This window comes from Alternaria conjuncta, assembly GCF_024043145.1.
Source record: "Alternaria conjuncta strain BMP 0040 chromosome Unknown scaffold_12, whole genome shotgun sequence".
Classification (NCBI taxonomy): domain Eukaryota; kingdom Fungi; phylum Ascomycota; class Dothideomycetes; order Pleosporales; family Pleosporaceae; genus Alternaria; species Alternaria conjuncta.
Genome location: NW_026250101.1, coordinates 592,623 through 620,238, shown reverse-complemented (window position 1 = coordinate 620,238; position 27,616 = coordinate 592,623). Strand labels below are relative to the sequence as shown.

General features: G+C 53.9%; 11 protein-coding genes across 11 annotated transcripts; 3 read left to right on the top strand and 8 right to left on the bottom strand.

Annotated features, from left to right (window-relative positions):
- Window positions 1-717: 717 nt before the first annotated feature.
- On the bottom strand, window positions 718-1,707 carry J4E85_008158 (uncharacterized protein; the record flags this gene model as incomplete). Its single annotated transcript, XM_051472385.1, has 1 exon — window positions 718-1,707. The coding sequence occupies one exon, from the start codon at window positions 1,705-1,707 to the stop codon at window positions 718-720; it is 990 nt and encodes a 329-aa protein (XP_051323850.1).
- A 600-nt stretch (window positions 1,708-2,307) lies between these two features.
- On the top strand, window positions 2,308-3,660 carry J4E85_008157 (uncharacterized protein; the record flags this gene model as incomplete). Its single annotated transcript, XM_051472384.1, has 2 exons — window positions 2,308-3,584; window positions 3,636-3,660. 2 exons carry the CDS (start codon window positions 2,308-2,310, stop codon window positions 3,658-3,660), a joined length of 1,302 nt encoding a protein of 433 aa, XP_051323849.1.
- A 698-nt stretch (window positions 3,661-4,358) lies between these two features.
- On the bottom strand, window positions 4,359-5,272 carry J4E85_008156 (uncharacterized protein; the record flags this gene model as incomplete). The annotated part of the gene is made up of 2 exons (XM_051472383.1): window positions 4,359-4,660; window positions 4,747-5,272. 2 exons carry the CDS (start codon window positions 5,270-5,272, stop codon window positions 4,359-4,361), a joined length of 828 nt encoding a protein of 275 aa, XP_051323848.1.
- Window positions 5,273-6,190: 918 nt separating this feature from the next.
- On the top strand, window positions 6,191-7,441 carry J4E85_008155 (uncharacterized protein; the record flags this gene model as incomplete). The annotated part of the gene is made up of 1 exon (XM_051472382.1): window positions 6,191-7,441. One exon carries the CDS (start codon window positions 6,191-6,193, stop codon window positions 7,439-7,441), a length of 1,251 nt encoding a protein of 416 aa, XP_051323847.1.
- A 302-nt stretch (window positions 7,442-7,743) lies between these two features.
- Window positions 7,744-8,793, bottom strand: J4E85_008154 (uncharacterized protein; the record flags this gene model as incomplete). The annotated part of the gene is made up of 3 exons (XM_051472381.1): window positions 7,744-8,078; window positions 8,155-8,605; window positions 8,731-8,793. The coding sequence occupies 3 exons, from the start codon at window positions 8,791-8,793 to the stop codon at window positions 7,744-7,746; spliced, it is 849 nt and encodes a 282-aa protein (XP_051323846.1).
- Window positions 8,794-8,837: 44 nt separating this feature from the next.
- J4E85_008153 (uncharacterized protein) lies at window positions 8,838-9,283 on the bottom strand (the record flags this gene model as incomplete). The annotated part of the gene is made up of 2 exons (XM_051472380.1): window positions 8,838-8,951; window positions 9,014-9,283. The coding sequence occupies 2 exons, from the start codon at window positions 9,281-9,283 to the stop codon at window positions 8,838-8,840; spliced, it is 384 nt and encodes a 127-aa protein (XP_051323845.1).
- Window positions 9,284-10,554: 1,271 nt separating this feature from the next.
- J4E85_008152 (uncharacterized protein) lies at window positions 10,555-12,892 on the bottom strand (the record flags this gene model as incomplete). Its single annotated transcript, XM_051472379.1, has 8 exons — window positions 10,555-10,835; window positions 10,888-11,095; window positions 11,131-11,170; window positions 11,227-11,854; window positions 11,903-12,074; window positions 12,142-12,313; window positions 12,371-12,721; window positions 12,843-12,892. 8 exons carry the CDS (start codon window positions 12,890-12,892, stop codon window positions 10,555-10,557), a joined length of 1,902 nt encoding a protein of 633 aa, XP_051323844.1.
- A 676-nt stretch (window positions 12,893-13,568) lies between these two features.
- Window positions 13,569-15,022, bottom strand: HOG1 (MAPK protein hog1; the record flags this gene model as incomplete). Its single annotated transcript, XM_051472378.1, has 9 exons — window positions 13,569-13,635; window positions 13,684-13,867; window positions 13,915-13,993; window positions 14,042-14,398; window positions 14,448-14,547; window positions 14,596-14,639; window positions 14,689-14,818; window positions 14,869-14,916; window positions 14,967-15,022. The coding sequence occupies 9 exons, from the start codon at window positions 15,020-15,022 to the stop codon at window positions 13,569-13,571; spliced, it is 1,065 nt and encodes a 354-aa protein (XP_051323843.1).
- Window positions 15,023-17,776: 2,754 nt separating this feature from the next.
- On the top strand, window positions 17,777-19,089 carry GNA3 (G protein alpha subunit; the record flags this gene model as incomplete). Its single annotated transcript, XM_051472377.1, has 6 exons — window positions 17,777-17,900; window positions 17,953-18,298; window positions 18,343-18,471; window positions 18,524-18,653; window positions 18,703-18,941; window positions 18,990-19,089. 6 exons carry the CDS (start codon window positions 17,777-17,779, stop codon window positions 19,087-19,089), a joined length of 1,068 nt encoding a protein of 355 aa, XP_051323842.1.
- A 2,263-nt stretch (window positions 19,090-21,352) lies between these two features.
- Window positions 21,353-21,763, bottom strand: J4E85_008149 (uncharacterized protein; the record flags this gene model as incomplete). Its single annotated transcript, XM_051472376.1, has 1 exon — window positions 21,353-21,763. One exon carries the CDS (start codon window positions 21,761-21,763, stop codon window positions 21,353-21,355), a length of 411 nt encoding a protein of 136 aa, XP_051323841.1.
- A 3,471-nt stretch (window positions 21,764-25,234) lies between these two features.
- On the bottom strand, window positions 25,235-27,044 carry J4E85_008148 (uncharacterized protein; the record flags this gene model as incomplete). Its single annotated transcript, XM_051472375.1, has 5 exons — window positions 25,235-25,882; window positions 25,929-26,647; window positions 26,694-26,767; window positions 26,812-26,863; window positions 26,912-27,044. 5 exons carry the CDS (start codon window positions 27,042-27,044, stop codon window positions 25,235-25,237), a joined length of 1,626 nt encoding a protein of 541 aa, XP_051323840.1.
- Between the last annotated feature and the right edge of the window lie 572 nt (window positions 27,045-27,616).

The window sequence follows — 27,616 nt, the reverse complement described above, 5'->3', positions numbered from 1 at the left end:
CACCACCCACGAAGTCCTCTGCATCTACTCGGGCCGCGCTCTCCTCCTCTTCGGCGGCGAATCCAACCCAGGGCGGGTGGAAACAGAGGTGAAAGCTGGGGACGCGGTGGTTGTACCGGCGGGAGTGGGGCATAGGTTGGTGGAGGATAAGGAGGGTGGGTTTATGATGGTGGGGAGTTATCCTGAGGGGTGTGGGTGGGATATGTGTTATGGGAAGGAGGGGGAGGAGGGGATGGCCGAGAAGGTGAAGGGCGTGGCGTGGTTGGGGAGGGATCCGTTGTATGGGGTGGCAGGGCCTGTGACGTGGGGGAGGGAGAGGCTGGAGAGGTTTTGTAGGGGGGAGAGGAGTGAGTTGTGAGCTGTGAGGCTGATGAGGAGAGACAGTGTGTGTTGTAAGGAGTTGTAAGGAGTTGGAAGGTGCTTGGACGATGACAAGTCGCTCCGTGAGCTCAGAATGACGGATGATGATGTAGCCTGGAGGCCGTTGGTGTCTTGTCGAGAGACTTCTTTTGGCGGCTGATGTAACGGAAACCTCCCGGCTACCACTTCATCAGTCTGTCAACGAAGAGATTGATCTTATATCGTTATGTTCATAAAGCATCCAATCATACAGATGCTGACACTCTCTGTGGTATAGTACATACATAGCCTCCAACGCCCATGCTGTTTATGAATCTTGAAACATGCTATCGTACTTCGTTGGGATATGAAACGGAATCATGGCTTGGCTGCTTGTTTCGCCTTCTCCTTGCCCTCCTCAGCTACATCTTCCGCCTTGTCGTGTATCTTCTCCAGGATATCCTCAGGCAACGCGTCTTTCGCCCTTGTGCCGTTACCCCCAGCAGCCTTCTCCTGCTCCAGCTTCTCCTCTATCCTCTTCTCTATCGACTTGATGGCGTTCTCGACTTGTTCGACAGCGCGCTCAATCTCAACCTCCATGTCCGGTAGGTCAAACTTCTCGGCGATGAGCTTTCCATTCCACCGTTGCAAGACCATGACATCTTCAGTCTCGTTGTTGGTCTGCTGGTGCACAACATTGGCTACCTGCTGGGCTTGTTGTGGGGTCGGGTCGGGAGCAGCACGCGAGAGTGCGCGGGTTGGGTACATGAGTCCGGCAGTGTAAACTTGGTCGAGCGTGCCCGATGGCGCAGGGGTAGGCAGGTTGTGCTTGAGGAGGAATTCGAGGTGCTTGGAGCCGCTGAAGGCCTTCCAATGACTCCATGCCCTGTAGAGGACGTAGAAGAAGGGCAGGTTGGGAATGACGGGGACGAGCATGAAGGGCGCGGTGAAGGGCATGATGACGACGCTCCAGATCAGTTTCGTCCGGTGCATGTTCTGCCTCTCTTTTGCCAGCTTCTCCAGCAGCCCAGACACTCTCTCTTGCGGCAGGTACTTTCCAGGGAACAGGACCTCATATTTTGCCTTGCCTTCTACAATGTCCTGCCTCCGCTTCGCCGTGAGGGCGGGTATGGTCTTGAGCCCCCATTCCTCGTAGGGTATGCGCTTCAGGGCGTGGTTGCCGTAGAAGGTGACTTTTTTCTTCCAGTCCCAGATGGCCTTTTCGTCCTTCTCCCAGGCGACCCACGTCTCGTTGGCCTTTATGGTGATCTTGTCATAGTAGGAGCGGTCCTTGGGGGCCTTTTCGTGCAGCTTCTCGCAGTAGATGAGGGAGCGACGCGTGGATATGGGCAGCAGGAAGAGACGCATCGTGGGGTCGTAGGATGAGGACCGTGGGGTCGCGGGGCAGAGGGTCTTGGTGGTTAGGTAAGCGCAATGGCTGCGCGTACTTAATCGCGATTTAACAAAGTCTCGCGGCAGGTGTGCGAGACATGACGCAGGTCGAGTCGCGTAGAGACCAAGGCACCGAAATCGCTAGCTGGGTGTCGTGTCGTCGGAATTTGACGACGGGCTACTGCGGACCCATGACCTCACCCCAGGCTGTTTTCCTGGCTAAGCATGCTGCCAGCGCGCAATCCCTGTTTCCCTGATCGACGAACAAGCAATCTCCCCTACGACGCCAACACGCGCACGCACCCAACGCTCCACCACCCCCAGGCGCACCACCAAACTCTAACCATCTCGTCGTTCGCTGTTTCCTTGTCTTGTTTACCCGCACTGTTGCACTGCGCCCCGTCACTTCCTAAGCCGGACATGGTGTCGTTGCGACTCGTCTACTTTGCTCCCACGTAATCTCCCCCGGTGCTGATTCACTGCCAAGCCCTCAAAGCTTGCTGCGTGCAGGCAGGCGCGACACACCGGCTGGTGCTTGGTGGTGCGACGAGGAAGCCCCTCACATCTCCCCAGAGAATGACCAGCACGCCCATGGTTGAGCCCCGAAAGAGCGACCCGGGCCATGGTACCACCAGCAGCAGCAGCAATGGGCACCTCCGCCCCGACGCCGCCGCCCAGGGGAGCAGCCAGACCTCGCAGGCCTCGACGCTGAACTCGTCCCACTCCAACGGCCACCGCCTGCTGCCCTCGCCCATTCCGCCCCCGACCGCCTCGTCCCTCACCTCGACCCAGCGCCCCCAGTCGCGAGTCAGCGCCGTCTCCGGCAACTCCAAGGACAGTCACGACGGCCTGCCCCCCGTCCGCAAGAGCCACTCGCAGTCGATATCCAGCACTCCACGCACGCTGGCGTCCTCTAACCGGAGCATAACCGCGAGCGCGGAGAACAGGGAGAGGCAGCGCGCCGTCCGCTCACTACCGCCCTGGGTCCAGTCCGCCGACGACGAAGACGAGAATGTAGACGCCTCCTCGCTGCTCCTACCACGCACGCCCACCAACGTCCGCCATGCCAACCACAACTTCTGCCCGACGCCCAAGTCCAGCGTGCCAGGCCGCAAGTTCGACCATGCTCGCGAGGGCGCCCCCGTGACCCTCTCGACGCCCGTCAGTGACAGCGCACCCAAGTGGAAGCAGTTCACCCAGGCCTCCAACCACGACCGCCCCATCTCCTCGCGCGGCCAGATCGTCGACGATGACTGGCTCAAGGAGAACATGCCCGATCTCGAGCAGAAGTGGGAGCCCATCGACAACGGCCTCGGCGACGAGCACATCAAGGGCTTCTGGCTCTTCACCTCGGAGAAGAGGAAGCGCCGCCTGATGCGCTTCCACAACACCATCATGAACCACCCCATGGTCCCCGCCTTGGTCCGCGCCATTGTCCTCGTCTTCTCCATCCTCGCCCTCTCCCTCGCCTGCTCCATCTACCGCCACTCGGACAACAACGGCTGCAGCAACAACTCCTCTACCTGGATGGCCATACTCGTCGACATCGTAGCCGTCCTATACACCATCTACATCACGTACGACGAATACACATCCAAGCCCCTCGGCCTACGCTCGCCCAATGCCAAAATGTCGCTGATCTTTCTCGATCTGGCCTTCATCGTCTTCGAGTCGGCGAACCTTAGTTTGGCTTTCCAGGCCCTGACGGACGACAAATGGGCTTGCGTTGAATCAGACCGGACAAATGCGTGTCCGTACCGACAGAGCATCTGTGAGAGGCAGAAGGGCTTGACAGCGACACTGTTGATTGCATTGCTTGCATGGATTGCCACCTTTTCCATCAGCACGCTGAGGTAAGCCTCCCCCGACGATGACATGGCCTGTTCTTTACTAACACCTCACAGGTTGATCCACCGTGTAGCGAGGTAGTGCCTCAAACACCTCCATACATTCTCCCACGCTCCCTCGGCCCTTCCACCACGCCACCTATATCCCCACACTACATTCCGACCCTTCAGCTTGACTGATCCACCTTTTGCATAGTACCAAGGAGCACGACCACCTCTTACACATGTCGGCCTTGTCCCCCCGGCGGCGATACCCTCTCCATTCGCACTCTCTCCGTTTTCCTAGTCGACTCCGTTCTCGCACCCCCTCCGTTAGGTCCTTTTACTCTTGAAAGCTATGCATAGCTGCGGCGTTTTGGGTTTCCTTGTCCCTGCATTTTCCCTCAATCGACGATTTCCCCAAACCAGTTGTTTTGTCTCTTTTTTTCTATACACTTTGGGGCTTTCTTCGTGTGTCACTTTTACGTTGACTGGGTGTACATAGGGTGTTGTTTTGAGGACTTGGGACGGCCTAGAGGCAATAGCATAGTACAGAGTGATTAGTATAATCCACAAAATCAATGAAACAGGTCAAACACTCATTTGCAGAAGATATTGTATTTGTGATGGAAGAATGTCTCTCCTACCTGATGTACCAGCTCTCATATACTGAAGCCTGGATCTTCCTCCCTAACCATGCATGCTCCAAGCACCATCGCAATCTAAGCAGAATGCACGAAATGTCCAATTCCCAGTTCAGCAACCCCATCCATCCGCCCATAACTCCATGCCTTAGCACCCTCACATACAGCTAAACCCCCCATCAACCGGCAGCCCAATACCCGTGACCCACGCCGCGTCCTCACTAGCCAAGAACACCGCCGCCCTCGCAATATCCTGCGGCGTACCCAGTCCACCAAACGGATGTCTCGTCTCGACCTCTTTCTTCGAATCTGCGGCTTCGGGTGTGAGTAGCGAAGAGATGAAGGCCGTGGCCGTGTAACCGGGACAGAGAGCGTTGACATGGATACGGTAGGGCGCGCAGTCCAGCGCAGCAGCCTTTGTGAGGCCCATGACGGCGTGTTTGGAGGCCGCGTAGCCCGCTATTCACACTGATTAGCTTTCCGTGTACTCATAGCCTCAACATCGCATGTTCAACAAGGACGAAAATGGAACGAAAAGAACTTACAAATCCCCGACGTCCCCCTCAACCCATAAACACTACTCAGATTAATAATCCAGCCTCTATCCCCCCTCTCCCCCGGTTCCTGCCCCACCATCTGCCTACTCGCGTACTTCGTCCCGAGGAAAACCCCCTTGATATTAACATCGACCGTGCGCTCAAAAGCCGCTTCTTCGTATTCCCACACAGGCCGACTGCCATGCTCACCCGTCTCCACGCTAATCCCCGCGTTGTTAACCATAATGTCGATTCTGCCGTACTCTTGCACTGCGGTCTGGATCAGGGCTTGGATGTCGGTCGAGGAGGTGGTGTCGCATTTTACGAAGAGGGCTTTTGCGCCGAGGGCGTGGGCGGCGGCGACGGTGGTGGTGCTGGGGGAGGTGTCTGTGGCGTATTCTGAACGCGGCGTTTCGGTGATGTCGGAGCAGATTAGGGAGGCGCCTTCTGAGGCGAAGGCTAGGGCTGTGGCCCGGCCGATGCCTGAGGAGGAGCCGGTTATTACGGCGGTTTTATTTTGTAGACGGGGTGGCATTGTGGAGAGTGTGGTGGTAGATGTGTTTGAAGTTGGGGTGAGGTTGGTAGGTGAAGATGATTTTGGTTATCTGTGTTTGCTGTGGGATAGACCGTTGTGTTGTAGGAAGAGGAATAGACGTGAAGTAGACAGGAAGAAGAAGAGAAAGAAGAATAACGACAAGTAGAAGTAAAGTCAAAGTGACAGCAAGACAAGTACATATACTAGACTGCCAAAGTGACCATCAAGCGAACGGGCGTATCTAGTGAGGGGTTAACTAATGCGGAGAAAGTACATCCTCGGCCATTGAATCAGATCAGGCAGACATGCTGCTCGAAATTCCTTCACTGGTGGGTCTCGATGGAATTTGATTGAGGAGAGACACCTGAATCAGCGTCGATTGTAGTCTAGGGCGTAAAGTGACAGCTCAATCCATTCCGCGCAAAGGTCGCGTATGAAGTAGCGCGGAATGTGGCGTTTGCTATTGGGCTGATATGCTCCATGTAAGGGTTGAGTATTTGTCCGTCTGATGGATCCAGAGAAGTGGATCTTTGTATTATGCATGTACGCATGCGCATGTATCCGTAAGTAGCAAATGGCATGAGGTTGGCTCTTTCGCCAGCACTGGTAGTTGCCGAGGTCCTAGACTGGGGTAGGCAAGGCAGAATACGACTCAGGATAGGCCAGAGGTCTAGATTGAGTGCTGCAAGGGATCATACTAGCGGTGTATATGGCGTTGTAGAGCTGACGGAAGCTGGCATGCAGCAATGGATGGTGGGGTCGTGGGGTAATCCGGAAAGCGCGTTGCCCGACAGGGATCACCCGAGTAGCCTCACATGCACGTCATAATGTAGATTTGCTTCACGCGACAACACAGCATTTTCGCAACCCGATTTTCTATACATCTTAACTTGGAAACACACGGATATCCGATACAAGATGTCAACACAACCCAGCAAAGATGAGCCTTTCCCCTGGCACCTCGGAGTCTACGACGCACACTGCCACCCCACAGACACCATGTCGAGCATCGAAACCATCCAAAACATGAAAGCGCGCATCCTCACCGTCATGGCAACGAGAGCCGAAGACCAAAAACTCGTCTTAGCCACCGCAAACAAGCACAGCATCCGATCGGCCAACCCATCCCAATGGACAAAAGAAGAATGCATCGTCCCCTGCTTCGGCTGGCATCCTTGGTTCTCTTATCAAATGTACATCACCGAGCCCGACTTCAAAGGCGAAGACGAACAACAAGACCAAGGTCGCCTAACCGGCCAAGCCAAGATCACGCACTACCAATCCGTCCTACAACCCCACCGCGCAGACCCCAGCCCCTCAGACCTCCAAACCTACGCCTCCCTCCCCGACCCCACACCCTTCTCCACCTTCCTCGCCCTCACGCGCCAACACCTCCTCCAACACCCCTTCGCGCTAATCGGCGAAATCGGACTCGACCGCTCCTTCCGCATCCCAGAGTCCTGGACCGGCAACCCCGATCTCTGGGCAAAGCGCAACAGTAATCTCACGCCGGGTGGCCGCGAAGGAAGGCGGCTGACGCCTTTCCGATGTAGTCCTGCGCACCAGAAGAGCATTTTTAGGAAACAGCTTGATCTTGCGGCGGAGATGGGCAGGGCGGTTAGTGTGCATGGGGTGCAGGCTCATGGGCTGGTGTTGGAGGTGCTGGCTGAGACGTGGAAGGGGTGCGAGAGGCTGGTTTTGAGTAAGAGGGAGAGGAAGAAGAGGGGGAGGGATCATCCGGGGGCGGAGGCGGCGTTGGAGGCTGATGAGATGGGTGATGGCGATGGTGGTTCTGCTGCAAAAGACGACAGCCCGAAACCATACCCACCGCGCATCTGTCTGCATTCATATTCTGGTTCTCCGTCGAATTTCGCGCAGTACTTGCGTCCGGAGATTCCTTGTAAGATCTTTGCTTCGTTTAGTACGGCGATTAACCTGTCGGATGCGTTGGATGATGAAGAGACACCACAGGCTTTTCAGGATATTATTAAGATGGTGCCGGATGATATGTTGTTGGTGGAGAGTGACCTGCATACTGCGGGGGATGAGATGGATAGGAGGTTGGAAGATATCATACGGAGGATATGTGGGATCAAAGGATGGGGGTTGGAGGAGGGTGTAAAGAGGCTGGGTAGCAATTGGAAGGCCTTTGTTTTCGGTGAGGTCTGATGTGCTTCAATACATCTTTGAGTGCTGTATAGATTTCCATGAGGTGGCGGGGAGATATTCAGTCAGGTCTGCAGTCATGGCCGTTGAGGTCATGAGATACTGAAGTACACCTGGCCTGTTCATCAGGGTTCTGTACAAACTCTGTTGATGTGATGTAGCCATTATAGATCACTCAAAATTCAGATGTTTTGGGCAAATTTCATCATATTTTGCCATCGAGACCAGCTATTAGGTAGATCTAGCAGTCATATCCGTATCATCTCAACCCATTACACACCAGTATCATCCAGTCTCATCTCAAATCAGACCAACTTCAACTCCTTATGCATCTCGAAGACCTGAGCCTGAGTGCCAGACAGTGCCATGGCAGCGAACAGATCCTGCTCAAAGCCAGCCTGAGGGCCAGCATCGTCCTCCTCCATCTCTTCACCGTACTCGTCTATCCACATCGTGACCCGCTTGTGTACCTCATCGTACTTCCAATCACCATAGTATATCTCGTTGACTGGAGTCCATGGATGGTACGACGACATCTTCGCCAAAGCCTCCGGCCCGGCCCAACCAGGGATATGCTCGCCGGGGTACAGCTTGCGAACCTGAATCGTCCTCAAGTTGGGAAGCTTGGCGAGTACAAGGCCTGTTCAGAATTTAGCTGTATTGTTCTTGCGCAGTCGGGGTACAGTTTGCAGCATGTTAGATGGGAAGAGACTTACTGAGCATGGTACGGTATGCGCCAGTGTGACAGAATGACTCGTTGATCCGGCTCCAGTGTTTGTGCTCATCATTGGCGAACTCCAAGATCTCTTCATCCTCATACAACTGGTCTTCGGTCGGCTCTGGCATGCCGGGGAACTTGAGAATGTGGAGATTTTCCCAAGAGTAGTTGTAGCCGAGCTCCGGGGTTGTCGGTCCCTCGCCAACCAAGGTGATTGTTCGAACCGTCCCAGGATACGCACCATCCAACCCAAGCCCAATCAAGAACGCTGAAACGCTTGCAAACGTAGGAAAGATAACGATGTTCTCAGTAACAAAAATCTTCTTACCGTATGGGAATGCCACAGCCTCCTTCATGCGCTTGTTGACAAGACGCATCTCGTTGAGGTCCGTGACGCTGAGATGAAGACCGATCTCGCCAAACACCTCAAAGGGGAGGCTCAAGACACCCTAAATTCGTGGTGAATTCATATTCATCGAATAAACGAGGAAGGTTACGAATGGATGAACAAGAAAAGAGAAATGAAGATGGTAGGAGAAGGAAAAGAAGATGAAGAAAGAACTGATGAACTTACTTCGGTAGCAGCGGCAGCATCAGCGGTATTCGCGGCCTTTTCATCATTGGAGGGGAGCGACATGGTAGCAAGCCAAGTGCAAGGGTTGATGCCGAGGTCTGTACATGTCAGCATACGTCGGGGGCATCTGAGATGTAAGAGATCTGACGATCAATGGACAATCCGTGCTTCTTGAGTTCCTTCCCGAAACTCTCAATGAAAGCTGAAGCTGTTAGCATAACCTGAAGACTGTTGAATATGACTTGGACTTGCCTTTGAGCTGGCTGGCGAAGAGCGCTGCTACAGCCTCTTTGGCCTTCCTGGCGATGATGGCTTCGACTCTAGCGGCTTGCGCAGCTCTGCCGGCTACTAGATCTGCGTCGTGCGCAACTCTAGCAGTATCGGTAGCGGCTTGTACGGCCAATACTAGGTTACCGAGCTCGGAAGCGAACGAATCAACGTCGGGAAGGGGAGCATCTGAGGCGCTGGGAAGCTGGACCGCCGACGTTACGTCGTTGTTCGCGGGGACAGATGGCGCGCCGCCTCCGAACAAAGATGTTGTTGTGCCGGACATTGTGAGGCAAGGTATCTCAAGGTATGGGTAGGATCAAGGAAGGTGGAAGCTGTCAAAGGCAAAGCTTTGATCAAAGTAGACGAAGTGTCAACTCAAGAGTGGGGTGGGGTGAGGAGGTAGAGGGAGATGCGGGCAGCAAGCCTTTATATAGCAGAGATTTGTGCAGCTTAAGCTCGGGCCCAAGACGCGTCTCGCGTGCTCCAGGCAGCTTTGTTGACACCGGTGAACGTGAGAGGCGTTTATCAAAACAAGAGACGCGTGGTGAGGAGCGGGAGCGCGGGCGGTGAACGCAGTCCAGAGGCCGAATCGGGGTTCACCGGGAGCGAGAGGACGGGTATTTTAGCAAGCGAGAACATCAAAAGCCTCGCAGAATGCATCGGTAGCTGCTGGCGTTTGGACATAATGTCGGCGTTGCCCAAACACCCGGTGGCGTTGCCATGGTTTTGGAGGGAAGTGAGACGGTGAGCAATATTATCGCTTGTGCCAATTGCGACACGACCGTGGAAAGAAAAGGTTGCATCGAGTACCGCACTTGCACTCGAGCGCATCGCGATCTTGATTCGTTACCGCCGTGGCACAGAAGGTCGAAGTGGCTACCGAAGCCGGAGCAAGAACAAACACACACACCGTATATCCTCAACGAACATCCTCCGACTGTAAGCCATTAAGACGGTCCAAATGATAAGAACGCTTGAACATGAACAGTCGAGAATGTCAGTCTCCTTCGGCAGCCAGCAAAAGAAGCACAACATCTGATGATTGAAGGAAAGAAGAGGAAGAATTCGTAAAGTAAAGAAACCACACGCGAAACCAGAATGAGACGCAAGAGTCGCACCTATCTTTGCGACACGCGATACTGGGCCAAACTACATGTTAGTCTTCAACACTCACACCCGTGCCTGCCCGGAGGATCAACTGTTTCATAGACCCAGCTTCGGGTACAATGCACGTGATAGAGGCGACGCCGAGATGAGATATCAGGAGATAAAAAGGTCATATGCAGTTGCTGACGTGACGCGACGAATTCGAAGTGCGGAAGGAGAAAGAGTGATAACTGTCAGACGTCTGATGAGGCGCGAGACGGCCAAGACGCTAATGACTAAACTGCCATTCTGCGACCACATTGAGCAGGCGCGACAGATACACCAGAACAAGTGGGATACCATATATTTACTTCGACGAAACGTACGCTATAGATCGCTGCATCAAATTGCCGCTCTTATAACTGTGCGAACACTATTCGTCTTAGAACTCGCCACGAATAATCCCATTCATTCCTTCCCAACACCCTCCTTGTCTTTCTCCGCATCAAAGAACAAGCTTCTCCTCTTGACATCCGGCGGCGGCGGACTAGCCGGTGTATCACCAACGATCGCCTCCTTATCTCTCTTGAAGTCCTCCGCTCTCTTGAGATCACCCGGCGGAGGCGAAGATACGGGTGTCTTTGTCCCCCATCCTTTCCTCTTCTCGCTCGCCCAGGTGCCCCAGCTGGAGAAGTATGCGCCCGCGCTGGCTTTTGCGTTCGTGAGGTCGGGGGCTTGAGGAGCTTTCCCTGTTCAATTATCAGCATTGGTGTTCTAGTAAAAGCGGCATGTCTGACTTACACTTCTTTGCATCATCGACGGGCCTCCCTTCTTTCTCAGCTTGCAATCGCGCCTCCTCGGCCCTCTTCCTCTGTGCCTCGCGCATGGCTTCCATCTCCGCCCACAGGCGGTTGTATGCAGAGCTGACCTTTTGTTGCCCCACAGCAAGCTGTTTACCCAAGACTTCTCGTGACTTTTCTAGTCGTTCGTCGAGATGCATTTCTGCTACCTGCCTAATCGCCAAGCGAGCATCAGCACACATACGCCAAGAGATACGGCTTGGAAGGTTGTGTTGGAGAACAGACTAAGTGAGTGCTTTAGTCGGGCTTGTGGGGATATGGAAAGAATGCAGGAACGTACTGTGCTAGTCGGCGTTGAACGTCTTCCATTGAGAGACCGCCAGAGCAGGGGTGTTTGGGATCAACGATGTCGAAAAGGTGAGAATCGGTAAACTTGTTCCAGATGCGGAAGTTCTCAGTCTGCATCCAGGCGTGTACCCACTCATTTGAGAACTCGCTCGCTGGGTCTCCTTCTACTTCAGAAATCAAGTTCTCCTTGTGTGCGTTCTTTTCCATGTAAAGCTTGTACTTGACGGAGCTGAGCATTGCGAGCAGGTACTCTTCGAATTGCATGCGAATGAACTCCTCGCTGCCGGCGTATCCGTGATCCTTGGGCCGCGCTGGATCTGCCTCATCCCAGGTATCGTTGATCGTCTGTGTCAAGAAGTCCATCCATCTCCGGTCCGGCGTCGACAAGATCGATGCTTGTCGGAGTGCAGCTGAGGTGATGTTTACGGTGTGGTCATCGAGGTTGATGAGGATATCGCTGTATCGATCTCTTTGCTGAAGCAGCAGCGAGTTCGTAGAGCCGACGATGTAGGACTTGGTATCTTGGTCTGCAAGTATATCAAGCTGCTGAAGCGGTGTGTATGGTCCAAACAGCGAGCCTGTACCGAAGAGTTGGAGCGGGAGACCCATGTATGCCAACACTGAATCTTGTCAGTATATTGCTTCTATTGGTGAGAACATGCACTGACAGGAAGCGCGCTCCGATGTCTTTAATGAAGTGGGCATGACACACTTTTCCTCACACGAATTGAACTTAGGGTCAGCAGCATCTTGTAGGTGGCGAATAAGGCCGGGTATCAGTGAAATAAGAGCAAATTGCATCATGCATAATCGTTCGCAATGGGAGCCGAAGAAGAGGACCTGCACTCCGTCAGTAACCTTGTATGCTCGTGCCACAATGTGTCGGCTTCAAGAGCTTGAAACATACCTTCGGTTGAAGTAGCGCGCATTTGAATAGAACCAAAGTCTGCCATTTGAACTCGTGGATTAACTCGCGCAGAGAAATACCGAAGTAATGGTCCTGCTGCCCCTCCTGATTCTTAAGCAGTTGGGGTAGACTTTCCGTAAAGCGCTCCAATATTTCGATATCGGTGAAGTCTCTGAAGAAGTGTGAGTTTCACGCCGCCCTCGACTTGCACTATGAGAGCTCGACGTACTTCTGATTGAACCACAGCTGGGTGACAACGCCCAGCTGCGCTTTTATGGCCCCAAAGTGCTGCGGGCTATCGCTGATGACAACGACAGCCTTTTGCACGGTACTCCTTGTAACTTCAGCCGGCCGATCGATGAGCTTGCTTGCGTCGAGTTGTCGCGTACACGATATACCGAAGAGTGAGGTAGCGGGTGAGGTCGGGGTCTGAGCGCGGCGGAGCGTAAAGTACGAGTAGTCTTCGGCAGAGGCATGCGCGCCATCGCTCAGGGCCATGAAGGGCAGCAGCGACCAGTCGTTGTCTACTGCTGGGTCGGTTCCCTCTTCTGCCCCGAGCCATGTTTCCACTTCTGGGCCTCTGCGTTGAATAGTCAGCGATTCATTCGCATCAGATAGCCACAAAGGTATCGTAAGTTGCCCAGTATCCTTCCTCCGTCTCTTTCTGTACTCACACCTCTACTGGTAAAGGAGAAGCTTACCGCGCATGGTGGAAGTCCACGACGCAGACAAGTGGGTTGAGAGTCGCCATTGTCGTGCGATAGAAGTGCTATCGCATAGCATTCAGTTTAAATACAAACAAATGTTGTAGGGCCATAGGGGCCAGGCTCGCGTCCTCGAGTCGTTGCGGACGCGCTCAGAGCGGTGACGAAACAGCGGTCCCTCAATCAGCCTTATGGCGCTAGTGGAAAGCCTCGGCGATCTCCACCCGTTCCCGGGTTTGGGAGTACGCCCGAGATCCTCCGCCACGGATACCAGAGAAGATCTGGAGGACTTTCTGATCTCCCCTTTACATCATGCAGTCTTTATCTTGAGTACCTGCGATGCCAGGCCCGTTAGCGACGAATGCTGTCATCGCATTGAAATACAATATAATCAGACATGTTCATGAGTCAAAGTGAAGAATAACGTATGTTTGATAATATGATTTCACATTCCTACCTAGGTCGACCATAGCCTTCAATTCCTCCATAACATTCCTTTCGTGTACCAGCCATGGCGATCCAAATGACAAAGACAAGCCCATGCCCCATCTACCGCGCACCTTCATGTCACATAGGTCCAACAGACGAGACCTTGGGAATCATTGGGAACAGCAACTCCGCCTGCGCCAGGCAGATGATACGTCGAGCCTCGGCAACTGCATACTTTGTTGTCGTGGAGACTGAAAATTGTTGTAGCTCGAGATTGGTAGACATTATGTGTATTTAGCTGCCGTTGTTCTCCTCCTGTGCCGCCGCATCTACGTTGTGGTAGTCCAGGATTTCAGAGTACCTGTGTTGTGTTAGCTCCGTTTACGTGATGCACTGGGAGTACACGTACATCATGATTTTCCAGGTGTCGACGGGTAGATCTGCGTCGTTGAACGACCAGTCGAACTTCTCCTCCGCGACTGGCTCATCAGTCGGGTCGTGGTATGGAGCGAGGTATGGGTGGGCAAGGGCCTGCTCCGCTCGCACACGCTTCTTCGGGTCAAAGACCAACATGTTCTCTAGGAGATCGACGGCTAGATAATGTCAGTCCACGCTCTCTTCATTGAAGCTGCAAACTGACCTTGAGGCTCGGCGTTCTTGAACTTGTTGGAGAGGGGTTGTCGTTCGCGCTTGGGAAGTGACTGGACGAATCGCAGTGTCTGCGGAAATCAGCAAAGTTGCTTCCAAGGTTTTGTGCATCTACTTACGTTTTCACTGCAAATGGTCTGGATCACATCGTCTGGGGGAGTACCCAGAAGCTCGGTGATGATGGAGAACTGGTTCACGTGGTCCTTGCCGGGGAAGAGCGGCTTGCCCTCGAGCATCTCAGCGAAGATGCAGCCCGCACTCCAGATATCAACCTCGACGTCGTACTTTTGCCATGTGAGCATGATCTCAGGCGCTCGGTAGTATCGGGTAGAGACGTAACCCGTCATCTGAGGGTCCTGTATACGGGCGAGACCGAAGTCGCAAATCTTGAGATCGCAGTTCTCGTTGACGAGGATGTTGCTGGGCTTCAAGTCGCGGTGCACGACACCAGCGGAGTGGACGTATTTTAGACCACGCTTTTCAGGTCAGCGCATTTTCTTGCATGGTTGGAATTTTGCCACCCACCAAAATCTGGTACAGGAAGTATTGGATGAACTGCTTCTCCAGCGGTCTGGAGGTGAGCAGGCGGTGGAGATCGGTTCCGAGGAGCTCGGTGACGAAGTAGCTGGGCGGATTAGTGCTTGCTCGGGTTGGCGGTGATGTGACTGCCTACATATCCTCGAGGGGAGAGATGAAGATGTCGCTCAGGCTGATGATCTGGAGAGTGTTAGAGTTTTCGCTGGGGACTGGCTGCTGCATTGCCCACATTCTCGTGTCGAAGATGCTTCAGAAGCTTCAGCTCGCGGTATGTCCGCTTCGACAGGACCGGAGTGCTGAAGGGCTTCATGATCTTCTTGATGGCCACCGCCTGGCTAGTAAGCTGGTCCTTGGCTGAGCTGCGCCGGAGTCAACAATCAATTCGAGTCTGGTGGTGTGGAGGTCGTACCAGACGAGACCAAAGGCGCCCATGCCCACGGGCTGCAGGTCGGTGTACCTGGTCGGTGTCAGTTGTGCCAGAAAACGCAATGTGGGGTATATCCGCACCTGCTGGTAATCTCGAAAGTGGTGCCAAAAATCTGGGCGCGTACGAATTCCGCCATGGTGAAGGAAGGTGATTATGATGATGCGACAGGCGCAAGGACGGGTCTGTGTCGAAAATTGGGGTGGTGGTGGTGGTGGAAGAGGGCGAGTAGGAAGCCGTGGGGTAGTCGCGAATGCGTCGGGGCTCTAGTTGCACGTTGACGCTGCTAGATCAGGGCAGGTTCTATTGGGCTCGGTGGCTGGGTCCGGCAACGAAGGGCTTGCGCGACAACGGCTCCGAGGAATCCTTTTCGAAGGCTTCAGAGTTTGCACCAGGAATGTCGCGAGCGTCGACGGCTGGGACACGTTGGGGTTGCTGATTGCCGCTTGGAGACCAATGTTGACAGTAAGCGGGTCGGCGGAGAGGATTGAGGCACCGACGGGATGACCTCAGACTATGTGCAACACAAGGATGAGGCTCGAGGGCGTGGCGAGGATGCAGATCAGTGCGGAAAGGAAGAGGTGAAGGTAAGAAGACAACGAGGGGCAGGCACCAAATGCGATAGAGGGACACATGCACATGGCCCGCGCACAAGTGTCGCTCACACAGGTTTCGGCTTCTTCTGGTGACGTCACGATGGATTTTCGAGTTTTCCATTGCAGCCTGTGCTTCACACCTAGCGCAGGCCTTTACCGGGTTCTACTGGACACGCTGAAGATTGCAATGCGCCATCACCACGACGTCTGCTGTCTCGTCCATGTACCCCACTACCGCCTCGAAGCTCTTTCCGTATTCACTCCCCTTCACCCCTCCTTTCACGTGGGAGGTGGCCCGTGCACTACGTTGGCTGCCCTGAACGGTGACATGCAGCTGTCTTACCTGCTCGTTCTGACACGGTACGGGCAGACATCATGTCTGGGCAGCTAGACCTTCCCTGGGTGTAGAACCTGCGCCGGGTCTCCCTGCTGATATCATATCTACCCATTACTGATCAAATCATGAGGAAGGTAGGCCATAATAAGAGACACGGCTTCGTTGAACAGCGCCGGGCTGCGCTATCGCATACGTCAACGCGTTGATACGCGGATGTCTTGATACGTCGATGCCGTGATGCCGCGGTGCCGTGGATGCAGGCCAGAACACAAACGTCTTTGAACTTTTCACTATCCACGGCGGTACCTGGCTCAAGGGCCGATTGCCAGCCCTCGTGGCATCCCTGATATGGCATTGCGTAATGCTTCGTTTGCGGCTCGCGCCGACCGTGTGTGAATGGTATGCTGCGGCTATCACGGAACAGGGTCACTACCACACGAAACGTGCAAGCGATTGCTGACATGTGGCCCTGGTGAATCTGTCTGTTTGACGTTCCCGAACAGACACAATGATAATGCACGACATCAAAACATGTCCCAGGTCCATTGTCCGCAAAGGTGGGAGCTGGTCAGCTTTCAGCTAGCGTCCTTCACAGCTAGCCAGTGACCAGTAACCAGAACCAGTGTGTGGCAGGAGGCTCGCATTCAACTTCAGTCAGGGCCATTTGATAAAAGTACCCGGCTTAAATTAGAAGCCTTTACATTGGGGGGACCAGCCCCACGGACATGTCTAACTTGAAAACGCCGTTGCATGTCATTCAGGTGGAGTTGGCGCTGGCTGGGCGACGAGGTAAACTCTATCGTGGAGGCGTTCCAGATTGAGACCCTCCAAGATTGGGGGCTGAGCTGATCGGGGCGGTGGGTCGATTGGACGGGGGAGACATCGTGAAGCCAACAGAGGTGTAGCACCGCAGAGTGCAGACTGCAGGTACTGTATATAGACGTTTGGAGGCACAGCTGCAGCGCGTAGTGCAGGGGCCGTTGTATCAAGGGGGCCGCCGTGAGGGCAGTGTTGGAAAGCCGCGGGTCGTAAGCCGAGCTCTTGAAGCACACGGCCAATCTGCCAATGATAGAGGCAGGTCGGATCTGGCAGCCACGCTCCATGGCACGACGGCGTACCTAGGTAGCACACGGCCTCGAGCGTTGTTAGGGCACCAACACCTCCATTGCCTTGCATCGCAGCGCAGCGCATCCCCACTGCCAGCATCCGCCAGCACTATTGCATTCTGCCTCGCTTCAGCGCGTCCTGTTCCGCTGCTTGGCTCGTGCCATTTACCCTGATCGCTGCCCTAGCATCCACGATTGGATGAGGCTTAGCAGCATCGCGCCTGCTGCCATCATCGCCTTCACATCCATCACCCATCCGTGATTCACGCTCTGCGCTGCGAGAACAAGGGCCAACGCATCTGCATCACGCCTCTTGCCACGCGCACCTCCCGCAATCAATACCCCCAGGCCCTCCGTCGGCGCCGGGCGACGTTGTTGTTGGTTGCACCTTCTCCAGATCCCGCGCCTTCCTCATCAACTTACTGGGGAAGGCACCTCCGCACGAGCCACTGGCAGCCCTGGAGTCTCCGATCTAGCTCACCAAGACGACCCTACCAACCATACAACACCACCACCACCGTCGCATTCCAAACCCCAGCCCGTCCTCGCGCGCCAGCCCGACCCCGCTCCCATTGTTGCCGCCGTCCACGCTGGCGACGACGCTGCCGCGCCCGCTCACCTCGCGAGGCCCCCTTTGACGGAGCTGCGTGTCGGATTAAGCCGACCAAGCGTCACCACAGCTCCAGCAACGCGCCAGCCGTCACGCCGCCATCCGGACCAGAGCCTCGCTCGCATCACCGCACACATTCCACGCCGACGGTTCTGCGACGCGCTGAGCCTCGTGCTCCATCATTATCCCGCGCCCGACTCCCCCCCAACGCCCGCGGCCGCGAGCCGCACCACACGCCGGCATTATGGGCATCTGCATGAGCACCAACAACGACGATGTCGAGCAGAAGAAACGCAGCCAGGCCATTGACCGCAAGCTCGAGGAAGACTCGCGACGGTTACGGCGGGAATGCAAGATCCTGCTGTTGGGTGAGTAGCTCCAGCCTGTCTGCGTGCCAACGCAATCATTAACACCCTACAGGCTCCGGAGAGAGCGGAAAGTCGACCATCGTCAAGCAGATGAAGATCATACATCAGAACGGCTACACGCAGGAAGAGCTCGCCATGTACCGCCTGACCATATACAAAAACGTCATCGATTGCGCAAAAGCCCTCATTGGCGCCATGCGACAATTCGACGTTAGCCCCGAGAAGCCAGGCAACGCCCAACTCTGCGACTACCTGCTCGACTACACAGTCGACCCCGACCCTGAGAAGCCCCTCGATGTACGGGTAGGCCAGGCCATCACATCCATGTGGAGCGACCCATGCGTCGGCAAAGTCCTGGAGCACTCGAGCGAGTTCTACCTCATGGACTCTGCGCCATAGTATGTTTGCGCATCATCTCCCCGTTTCTTACTAACGTTTGCAGCTTCTTCGATGAGGTAGAACGGATATCCGACCCCAATTATGTACCCATCGAATCCGACGTCCTACGAGCGCGTACCAAGACCACCGGTATATACGAAACACGATTTACGATGGGCCAGCTCAGCATACAGTATGTGCGCCCCTTCAAACCGTGCTGTGGTTGTCAGGCTAACATGAAACAGCATGTTCGACGTAGGGGGCCAACGGAGCGAGCGCAAGAAATGGATACACTGTTTCGAAAACGTCACATCAATCATCTTCTGCGTGGCATTGAGCGAATACGATCAAGTCCTGTTAGAAGAAAGCTCACAGGTATGTCATTACGTCGAGCTCCTTGACTCCCACTGACTCGTGCCTGCAGAACCGAATGATGGAGAGCTTAGTGCTCTTCGACTCGGTAGTCAATAGCCGGTGGTTCATGAGAACCAGTATTATCCTGTTCCTCAACAAGGTCGATCTGTTCAAAGCGAAGCTTGCGCGATCTCCACTTGGCAATTACTTTCCAGATTACTCTGGTGGGAATGATGTCAATCGCGCCGCCAAGTACCTGTTGTGGAGGTTCAACCAGGTCAACCGAGCACACTTGAACCTATACCCTCAGTAAGAGGCTTCCCCTCACGAACCCCTCACGCATGCTGACCTTATTAGCCTAACACAAGCCACCGATACATCCAACATCCGGCTCGTCTTTGCCGCTGTCAAGGAAACAATACTGCAGAATGCGCTAAAAGACTCCGGCATACTATGATCGTCTACGCAGCACCGACCCCAACTCTTGACGGCCACGCATACGAACTATGAGTGCTCCGACATGCTCAGCTTCCTCCTTCCGCCATACCCATACATTTACATAATACACGAGCCCTTTACGATCATTACTCCCGATCGTGCCATTCATGATGCACATCCTCGGTCACGAAACGGGAACTTTGGGAGATATCATTGCCTCTAGCTATCATACAAAGAGCGCAGCATTGGTGTTTTTGGCGTTTAAAGATTCCCTGGGACCTGCTCCTTCCTTCTTGTCTTGGATAATGGGCCTGTTTTCATCGGAACATAACTTCTCTCTGCGGGGTCGGATTTCTTCGATTGCTGAACCTTGGTTGCCCTTTTACCTCCCCCGAAATCTCGCTGTTCTTTTTCCCTTTTTCCCAATATGTCACTATGGACTGAGAGAGATAAGCCGGAGGAGACAGAGGCCAGAGAGGAAAAAAAGTTGAATGCGCACCCCCATTCCGAATTCCCCTCCCCAATCAGTAACGGGGTTTCGCCCGCGAGGAGAGAGGACTTGTATGCTATATAGTCTCTCTTTTACGATATGCCTTTTATTTGTGTCTTATTCGATCACATCATTTTTTTACTTTTCTCTGTCTCTCGCGTCATGGTCAAATAACGGAGGAGGAACTCTCGACAGTTTTATCGACTCATAACTGCGACGGCCCTTGTGCGACGGTACGGTTTCTTCATGGCTCCCCCTGATATAGCGTTCGCGCAGATATAATGTACGCCACCATTTTTCGAATACCAATACAGATGATATTGAAGTGCGTATAACTAGTTTGATCCACGGTAGTTCGTAGTCTCGTGAATTGGCTCAAGTAACAATGCACGCGCTCAGCACTCAAGCACTTGTTGCCAACACCAACTTCCATCTTCCACGTCTAACACAACAAAATCCCAGTCATAGAAAAGGCACCCAGATACCGAACTCGGGCGTCGCAAACGTTGATTGGTGGCTTTATCCTCCCTTCCCTTCCTTCCTTTCGCGCAACAAAAACCAACCAACCTTACACCCTGTTCGTCAAGTCCGCATCCGCACCATCACAATTTTGTAATCAATATAACCCGAATAGTCGCGCCGCAACGTGCCGAAAACCGCGCGGCCATTTCTTTGTCAACTGCGCATTTGCGCAGAAGTGTGATGAGTGCAATAAGCTTCACAAAGAAAGGTAATTGGTGTGTGTGATTCTGGTAGATGGAATCGTTGTGCAATGGTGGGAAGTCTAGCCTGGGGTGTGAGTCGGCGGTTTTGGTTGGGGAAGGGATGTGGAAACTTGGAAGGGTGTTTGGGATCACGTGATTGTTTGGCGGTGCTGCCCAGCAAGATGTTTGGCTTGGTATTTCGTTTGTTGCGATAGTGATGAATGACTGGGCGAACTTGATACAGCTTTTCCCTCTCAGAGGTTTGCAGATCTCCAGACTTCATACAGAGAAGGGAGCGAGTTGTGTCAGCATTAGGAATACTCATCACAAATAATTAAACGTGGTCATTTCTAACCGCTCTCGACCAATGAAGCGCTCACGTGCTTCCTTCCCTCCTTCTCCTTCCCGCAGCGCTACTTTTACGGTGCATCAGAAATAATCGCATACACTGAACACAAACTCCGTCGTGTCAGCGGGGGAAGGGGCGGGGCGGAAACTCAAAATGGCAAGCTAGTCTGCGCATGTGATGGATTGTCCGCTTCAGGAAATGACATGCGAAAACACGAGTGGTTGGTGGGGGAAAGAAGACGTTATTACGAGATACAAGTTGTGAGTTGCATAACAATACGCAGGTTTAGGGTAGAAGGTGTGGGGAAATAGTCGTGGTTATTGTTACGGCTGTTCTCAGCTTTACCTCATCAGGTATGCGCAGCCCTCAACATCGTCACAATACCACATTGCGAAAGAACAGCATGAGAAGCAAGTGCAAGTTGTTATGATGTTTGGATTCATAGTGATGTGACTCGTACTGTTCAATGTACTGTACTGCCTGCCTGTTCCTGGCGGCTAGTCAACCCCCCCAAAAGTAAACGCCTGCCCATGCCCACCCCCATCCATACCCTTAACGGCCGTGAGGGATCTTTTGTGGTATATCGACTTTTGTATGAGAGAAAAAAAGGAAAGTCATGACATCGTTAACGCCCGACCAGAACTCCTGTCGCTTATCCATGATGCTGAATCGCTGTCAAAGGCGTATAGGGTGTGTTGCTGCCTGCAACTCCATCCGATAGAGGTAATCGTCCACACACTCAGTGCTTGTTGGACAAGAAAGTGTGCTTCTCAAAGCTCATGCGCCTCTGTCTCTCAGTGGCACTCATCTCCGAGGAAGAGGTCGGCGGAAGCGCATGCTTTGTGTTAACCGCCAGAGGAGCGAAAATCTTAAGGCCAAGGACTGGTGAATCGGCAGCCTTTGTGGCGGGAGAAGATGGCGCGCTGATAGTACTAGTCTCGGAGGGTGGGGCGGCAACGCTGCTGGTGATGCTGGAGACGGAGGAAATGGACTGGTGGCGCGCGGGGCGGTTGGATAGAAACCCGTGAGCAGGCACGACGGGCTCGGTGGGAGATTGAATGCCGGGGCTGGCTGCCTTCTTGACGGGAGTGTTGACAGTGAGAAAGTTTTTCGGGAAGGGAATGTGGTAGGTTGAGCTAGTGGAAGACATTGCGCCAGATTGGGTGTTGGTTCTTGGTATGTGGGTGGTGAGGCGTTGGTTGGAGGTGATGGTGTTGGTTGGAAGGATTTGTCTTATGGAGAGGTAATGTGGGTGTTCTGGAGGACGATAGAAGGTGGTCGGCACTTCTTATATGTTGCCCGAGAGATTATCAATTGTGAAAGTTCTCAAGTTCGGTGTTGTGCGTGGGTACCGTGGGTAGCGCTGCCAAGCAAGTTCCGCCGGGGCTCGCGTGTGTCAAGTGACCTCTGTAACTGGCTGGAGCGTTTTGATGATCTGCCAAAAGTAAAGGTCCGACGCGCTTGAGTCTCCGGTGTATCCTGCCTAGTGCGTAGTTTAAACGTGTCTAGCTTCGTCTAGCATAAAAGAGCTGGAGCCAAAAATCGAGAGGAGGCCTGGGGTTGCAGCGCGGGATGTTGCAGATGCTTCCGCGCTGGGTCTTGGCCGTGGAGCTGTAATTGACCCTGGCGATCGTATGGGTCCGGTGCACTAATGATGTTCCGCTTTAGATGGCGCGGTTCGTCCGTGGATTGATAAGACCGCAGAAGACACTTGTTTCGCGTGCGTAAGCGTCCGGCTGCGTGTACAATGGTACGTGTATGATCGACGCAATTTGAGGCTGATTGTGGGTTCAAATGTACTTGGCAATTCTTGTCCGCCAGTGGGAACGGGCTGCTCGTGGATCTGGGGTCTCCGTAGATGGAGAGGTCTGTGTGTTTTGGTTCCAGAAAGGTTTTAGGGATGTTGAGACAGGTCAAGTTGGCTTGGCAGTCTCTACGTTTTCGACCTCTTGGGCGACTATCAAGATAACTTGGCAAAAGGTTATGCTGTTTGACGCGGCAGGGTGGAGAATTCAGCGATTCGTAGCGGAGGGAGAAACAGATGGAGCCAGACTGAATTCTTTTGGACTTAAGAAGGGAAGGTATAGCCTTTCGGCAAGGACGACGCGCCTCGGTCCAAGGGCACTCAGCAGGCCTAACCAGTCCGACTAGGAATAAGTAATCCGAGATAGAAGCGACGCGAAGAGGCGCGTGAAGCAAGCTCAACCTCTAAGAGCCGTGCATAGCTGTAGAAAACTGGGATACGAAATCTCAGCATGCATACCCGCTCTTTGCAAGCCGGACGACATGCGGGTCCTCACAAGTCAGTCGGTGCGCAAGCGCTAGATGCTGAGATGAGTGGAGCGAGAGTTAGTAAAACCCACCACGTTGGTGTAGCTAGAATGCTCTCTGGTTAGATCTCGTGGGATGTTTCTGACAAAGCCAACGCCGCATGGAGTAAGGGGATGACGCGACCCCTACACGTCGCAGAAGCACGTTATGCTATAGGGCCAGTTTTTCTGCTCATGCTGAGTACACAATTGGCCTTGCATAACAAGGCCGCGCTCACTCAACGCCAATGCCAGTGCCATGTGGTACTAACTTGCTTTTCGATGAACGTTCCTGGGGAATCTAGCCGGTGATGAGGCGCGTGCCTCGCATCATGCGGGGGTGAGAACAGGCCGCAGGCGGATCCGCGCCCCTGTATGTGTCTTCAGTGAGGGTAAGCCGAAGATAGCCTGGTTGCGTAGGAACGAAGGAGTCGTTGCTGGCGCCATGGTGTGATGAAGAAAAGATGCGCGGGCTGCTGGCGGAGCTGACAGACGAAAATCTTCCGAGGCTTCCTTCGGTCTCAGGTGACGCTATCTGCTACCTTATCTCCGTTTTTCCCTACTAAGCGACCTGCGACAATCCACGTAGGTAGTCGCCCGCATGTATTCCATATCTGCCTGCACCACCACGCCTCCAAAGCTCCAGACCTTCTCAATTTGACATCTACACGATTCAGGCAGAAGATAACGCTACTACGCCTCCTGTATTCAACCACTGCTTGCCTGGCAGTTTAACCATTTATTCCACCGGGTTTGTGCCGAGACGTGCAGCGCCTCTGCACCTCTGTGTAGCATATTCTACAACTTACAATGATCGTCAGTGTGCGAAAGACTGGGGTGTACTAGAAGGGATGGTCATTGGAGGGTGCACAGATCCAGCTTGCGAGTCCAACGGTCGCCTTATCTCGACTTGTGCCCTGATGGCGTGTACGGCAGGCCAACCGGAGTCGAACGGCAAGCACTACGCTCAGACATGGTGTCGTGCATACGCCGTTGTTAGGACAGACAACAGTAATCCGCGTATAGCTGTCAAAATCTGGCTAGAGCTGATCTATCCTATTGCTAATGGTTATGGATGATCATGACTGTGGCAGGCCCAGAAGTGTTCAAAAGAAGCTACACACGAGTACAATCCAGAACTCTTCTCAGAGAATGATGCCATTGAAGAAAACTAGTACCTGCCCAGAGATCTCATGCCAAGGCAAACCACACCCATCTCGCCCATGCAGCAGCAAGATCCATCGCATCCTACGAGGCAATTCCCCGTACCTACGTAACCCACACCCACCTTAACCGGCCTTGTCGCGCACTCCGCCCTCCACAAGTGCAATCCATACCCTGGATCTTGCCACACTTGACTCTCGAATACACCATGATAGCGGCGGCAGCTGCGGGAGATGCGCACTAAGCAACTCGTGTAACAAGCGGTGAGGACGAGACCAGTCCTTGACGTGCAGAACCCCAAGTGGGGTTGCCACCACCCTTTAGTGTGGGGTGAAGATTCCGGTGTCCGGTGAACGGAAAAAGTAACGATGTGGAGTATGTTGGTAGTTCCCTGGCTAGATATGGAGAATAGCCAACGGGTTATATGTCTGGGGTACGGTCGTTGGTTTCAGGTATATACCGTGGATGCAGAGCGAGCCACATGGAATGGCATGTGTTCTCGACTGTAAGCCAGATATAAGAACGATGGTGTATTGATAGAAGCTTAAAGCTGGGATTTGTAGGCAGTAGAGGGTGCATGTCTATACTAACTACCCCATCCAACAACCGCATAAGCAGTCAGAATATCACAAACCATATGTACAAGAGCTCTCTCACGCCCGACGTCACCTGTTGTGAGGCGCCAGGCATGTTCAAGGAGCGCTCTAGCTGGTATTCACTCTTCCAACGTTCCGTTAAGAGTACACCGTATCGTTTCACGGGACTCCTGCAGGCTCAAGGCCTGCATCGTTGGTGTTTGTCTTTTGTGGTTCAGGTAGACCATTGACACCTGCGGGTTTTTCACATCGTCTGGCTGCAAGCGCGGACAGAGATTACATGAGAAAGGAGAAAGAAGAGAAAGAAAGTAAACGTCGATGACGAGTCTGGTATCAATACTGTCTTTGATGTTTGCAACTTACTGCATGTGTGGCTATAAGCCTGATAAGGTATCTTCTTCATCGTTATTCATGCCACAATATAGGCTTTTCGGTGCCTGACCGTAACGCCGTGTCGACCTTCAAAGCCATGTGGTCGGTACCAATACGCCGTGCTAACCATTTCCCCAAATCCTAGAACCAACGTTTTCCCGTGTTTGATGAGCCCGTGTGCTAGTCGTAGTGAAGGAAGAGCTGGCTCATGCTCTCTCCATGGTGGTTTCTTCGAATCGCCTCTGCTAGAAGATTGTCGACGTTGATGACCACCAGCTTATCAGGGCTCGCCTGCGCAAGCTTGTGGTCGGGGATCGGAAACGCGTTCGTGATGACGATCTTGTCGATGACATCGCAGTTGCTCATCTCCTCAAGACAGTCGCCGCCAAAGATACCATGAGTAGCGAAGCAGTAGACCTTTGTCGCACCACCGCGCTTGACAACAGTCTCGGCGGCCGCGATCCATGACGCAGATTTGTCCATCATGTCGTCAACAATAAAGACAGGGCGATCCTTGACGTTGCCGACAAGAGTGACCATGGTCTCGAGCTCGGGGTTCTTGAGATCCTCTTCCTCGTCTTCAGATGATGCAGCGGCGTCGTATGTGCCACCGAGGGCATGTGAATGTTCGGTGTCCCTGTTGCGGGTGGAGGAGGTAGTCGAGATGAAAGAGGACATCATGTGCGAGGGTATATCGTCGTTTTCGCCTTCGGACGGAGGGCGGTTGCGCCAGGTGTTGGTCGATGTCGCGGACATAGAGGGGGAAGGATGTGTATCGTCGACGATATGGCCTTGAACTAGTCGTCCGTGGATGACGTTCCTCGCGCGCTGCAGATGTTAGCTGTATTCAACAGACCCTTTCAAGGGAACATACCTCGTCAGTGTATTCCTCGGCGCCGCTCTCATCTGCACTCTGCTCCTCAAGTTCTTCCTTGTTCTTCTCGACATCTGTTCGAATGGGCTCCAGGGGTACCTCGGGCTCGATGATAGAGCCTGCGCGCATACTCTTAGACAGCGGATGGCTCCCGGTCGGCTCTGACCATCCGTTGGCTCGCCTTTGCAGGGGATTTGACGGTACACGCTTCAGACTTGACTTGCCTGGTTCAGCCTTTGAGTCTACCGTCATCTTGGAGATGGGCGTAATCTCAGCGTCGGCATCCAGCGCAGCCTCGACCAGGTCGTCGGGGGTTTCGTATGAGCCATCCAACCGGAGTTGCTCGAACATGGCGCTCTCGTTCCAGTGCACCGCCGTGCCTGCCCTCCGCCTGTCGGTTGTGACAATACCAAAACTGAGCTTCAACGCGTCTGCCAGAGACGTGACGCGCTTGGTGCCACCAGGGTTCTTGCTAACAACGACGGCTTCCCTCCAATTCGGCACGTTGACGCGTATCCAGCGGGCGAGGAGGGGTTCGGCGACGAGGTTGTCGACAGGGCACTTGAAGAAGCCCTGCATCTGGGAGGCGTGGAGGTCGATGGTCATGACATGGTTCACACCAGCGATGTGGAGGAGGTTTGCGACCATACGGGCGGTGATGGCCCCGCGGTGCTGCTTCTTCTTGGACTGGCGCGAGTATGGGAAGTAGGGCATGACAGCTGGCGATGTCAGCAGCTGGCAGCGAGCCTTACAGAGGCCAAGTACCTGTGACCGACTTGGCTGAGCCGCCTTTGCAGGCCGAGATCATAATCAGCAGCTCCATGATCGAGTCGTTGATTCTGACCCATTAGCCGTTGACGCATACCAAGGCTGGGCTGCTCACTTCTCGCTTCCACTCTGGACGATGAAGACATCTTTGTTCCGGATCGAGGTATCTGGAGACGCTTAGCACGTGAAGGCGGCGAGAGTGCTAGCCAACATACGAATGGTGACGGAAGTCTCTCCGTTCTTGAACTTGCCCAGCGTCGCAGAGCCAGGCTTCGTGCCCAGCCTGTCGCAGATGCCGTCGACGAGCTTGGGGTGCGAAGACCCGCCAAAGACGAGTGCGCCCCTCATGGTGGGCGGGCCGAGGAGAGTGACGTTCTCGTAGTGGGCAAACTGAGGTGAGGGCTGGTGAGGACGCCGGTAACGGTCGTGCATGTCAAAATTGTTCGACATGCTAGCTCAGATATCCGCCCGGGAGGGGTTTAGCCCGGCCCCACTATAATGACCCGATGCGGATACCCCAACCAGCAACGTGTGTCTGACTCGCGAACAGCAACGAGCAGACGGCTGGACAACTTGTCAACGACCAAGGGAACTACGGGAGCGGGAGACCAGGCAGGAGCAACATGATCGTTATCTGCCTTTATGCAGACTTGTGCATCAACTAGGCGTCTTACAAGCTGCTGCAGCGCTGTCACGCGACCACATCACATTGCTTCCTGGCCAACGGTGCGCGCACGATGCACTTAGTCGCCTTCGTACACGCAATGCATCCGACTCCGCCTCCCAACATGTCATTGGGCTTTAGTACGTTGTGATGAGATATAAAGTCGAGAATTGGGCCGCAGCATTCATGTTGAGTGTCTGCCTCTGACGTGGAGAGCTCTCAATCAAGGACAATGTTGTGTCACTGTAGTGTGCGA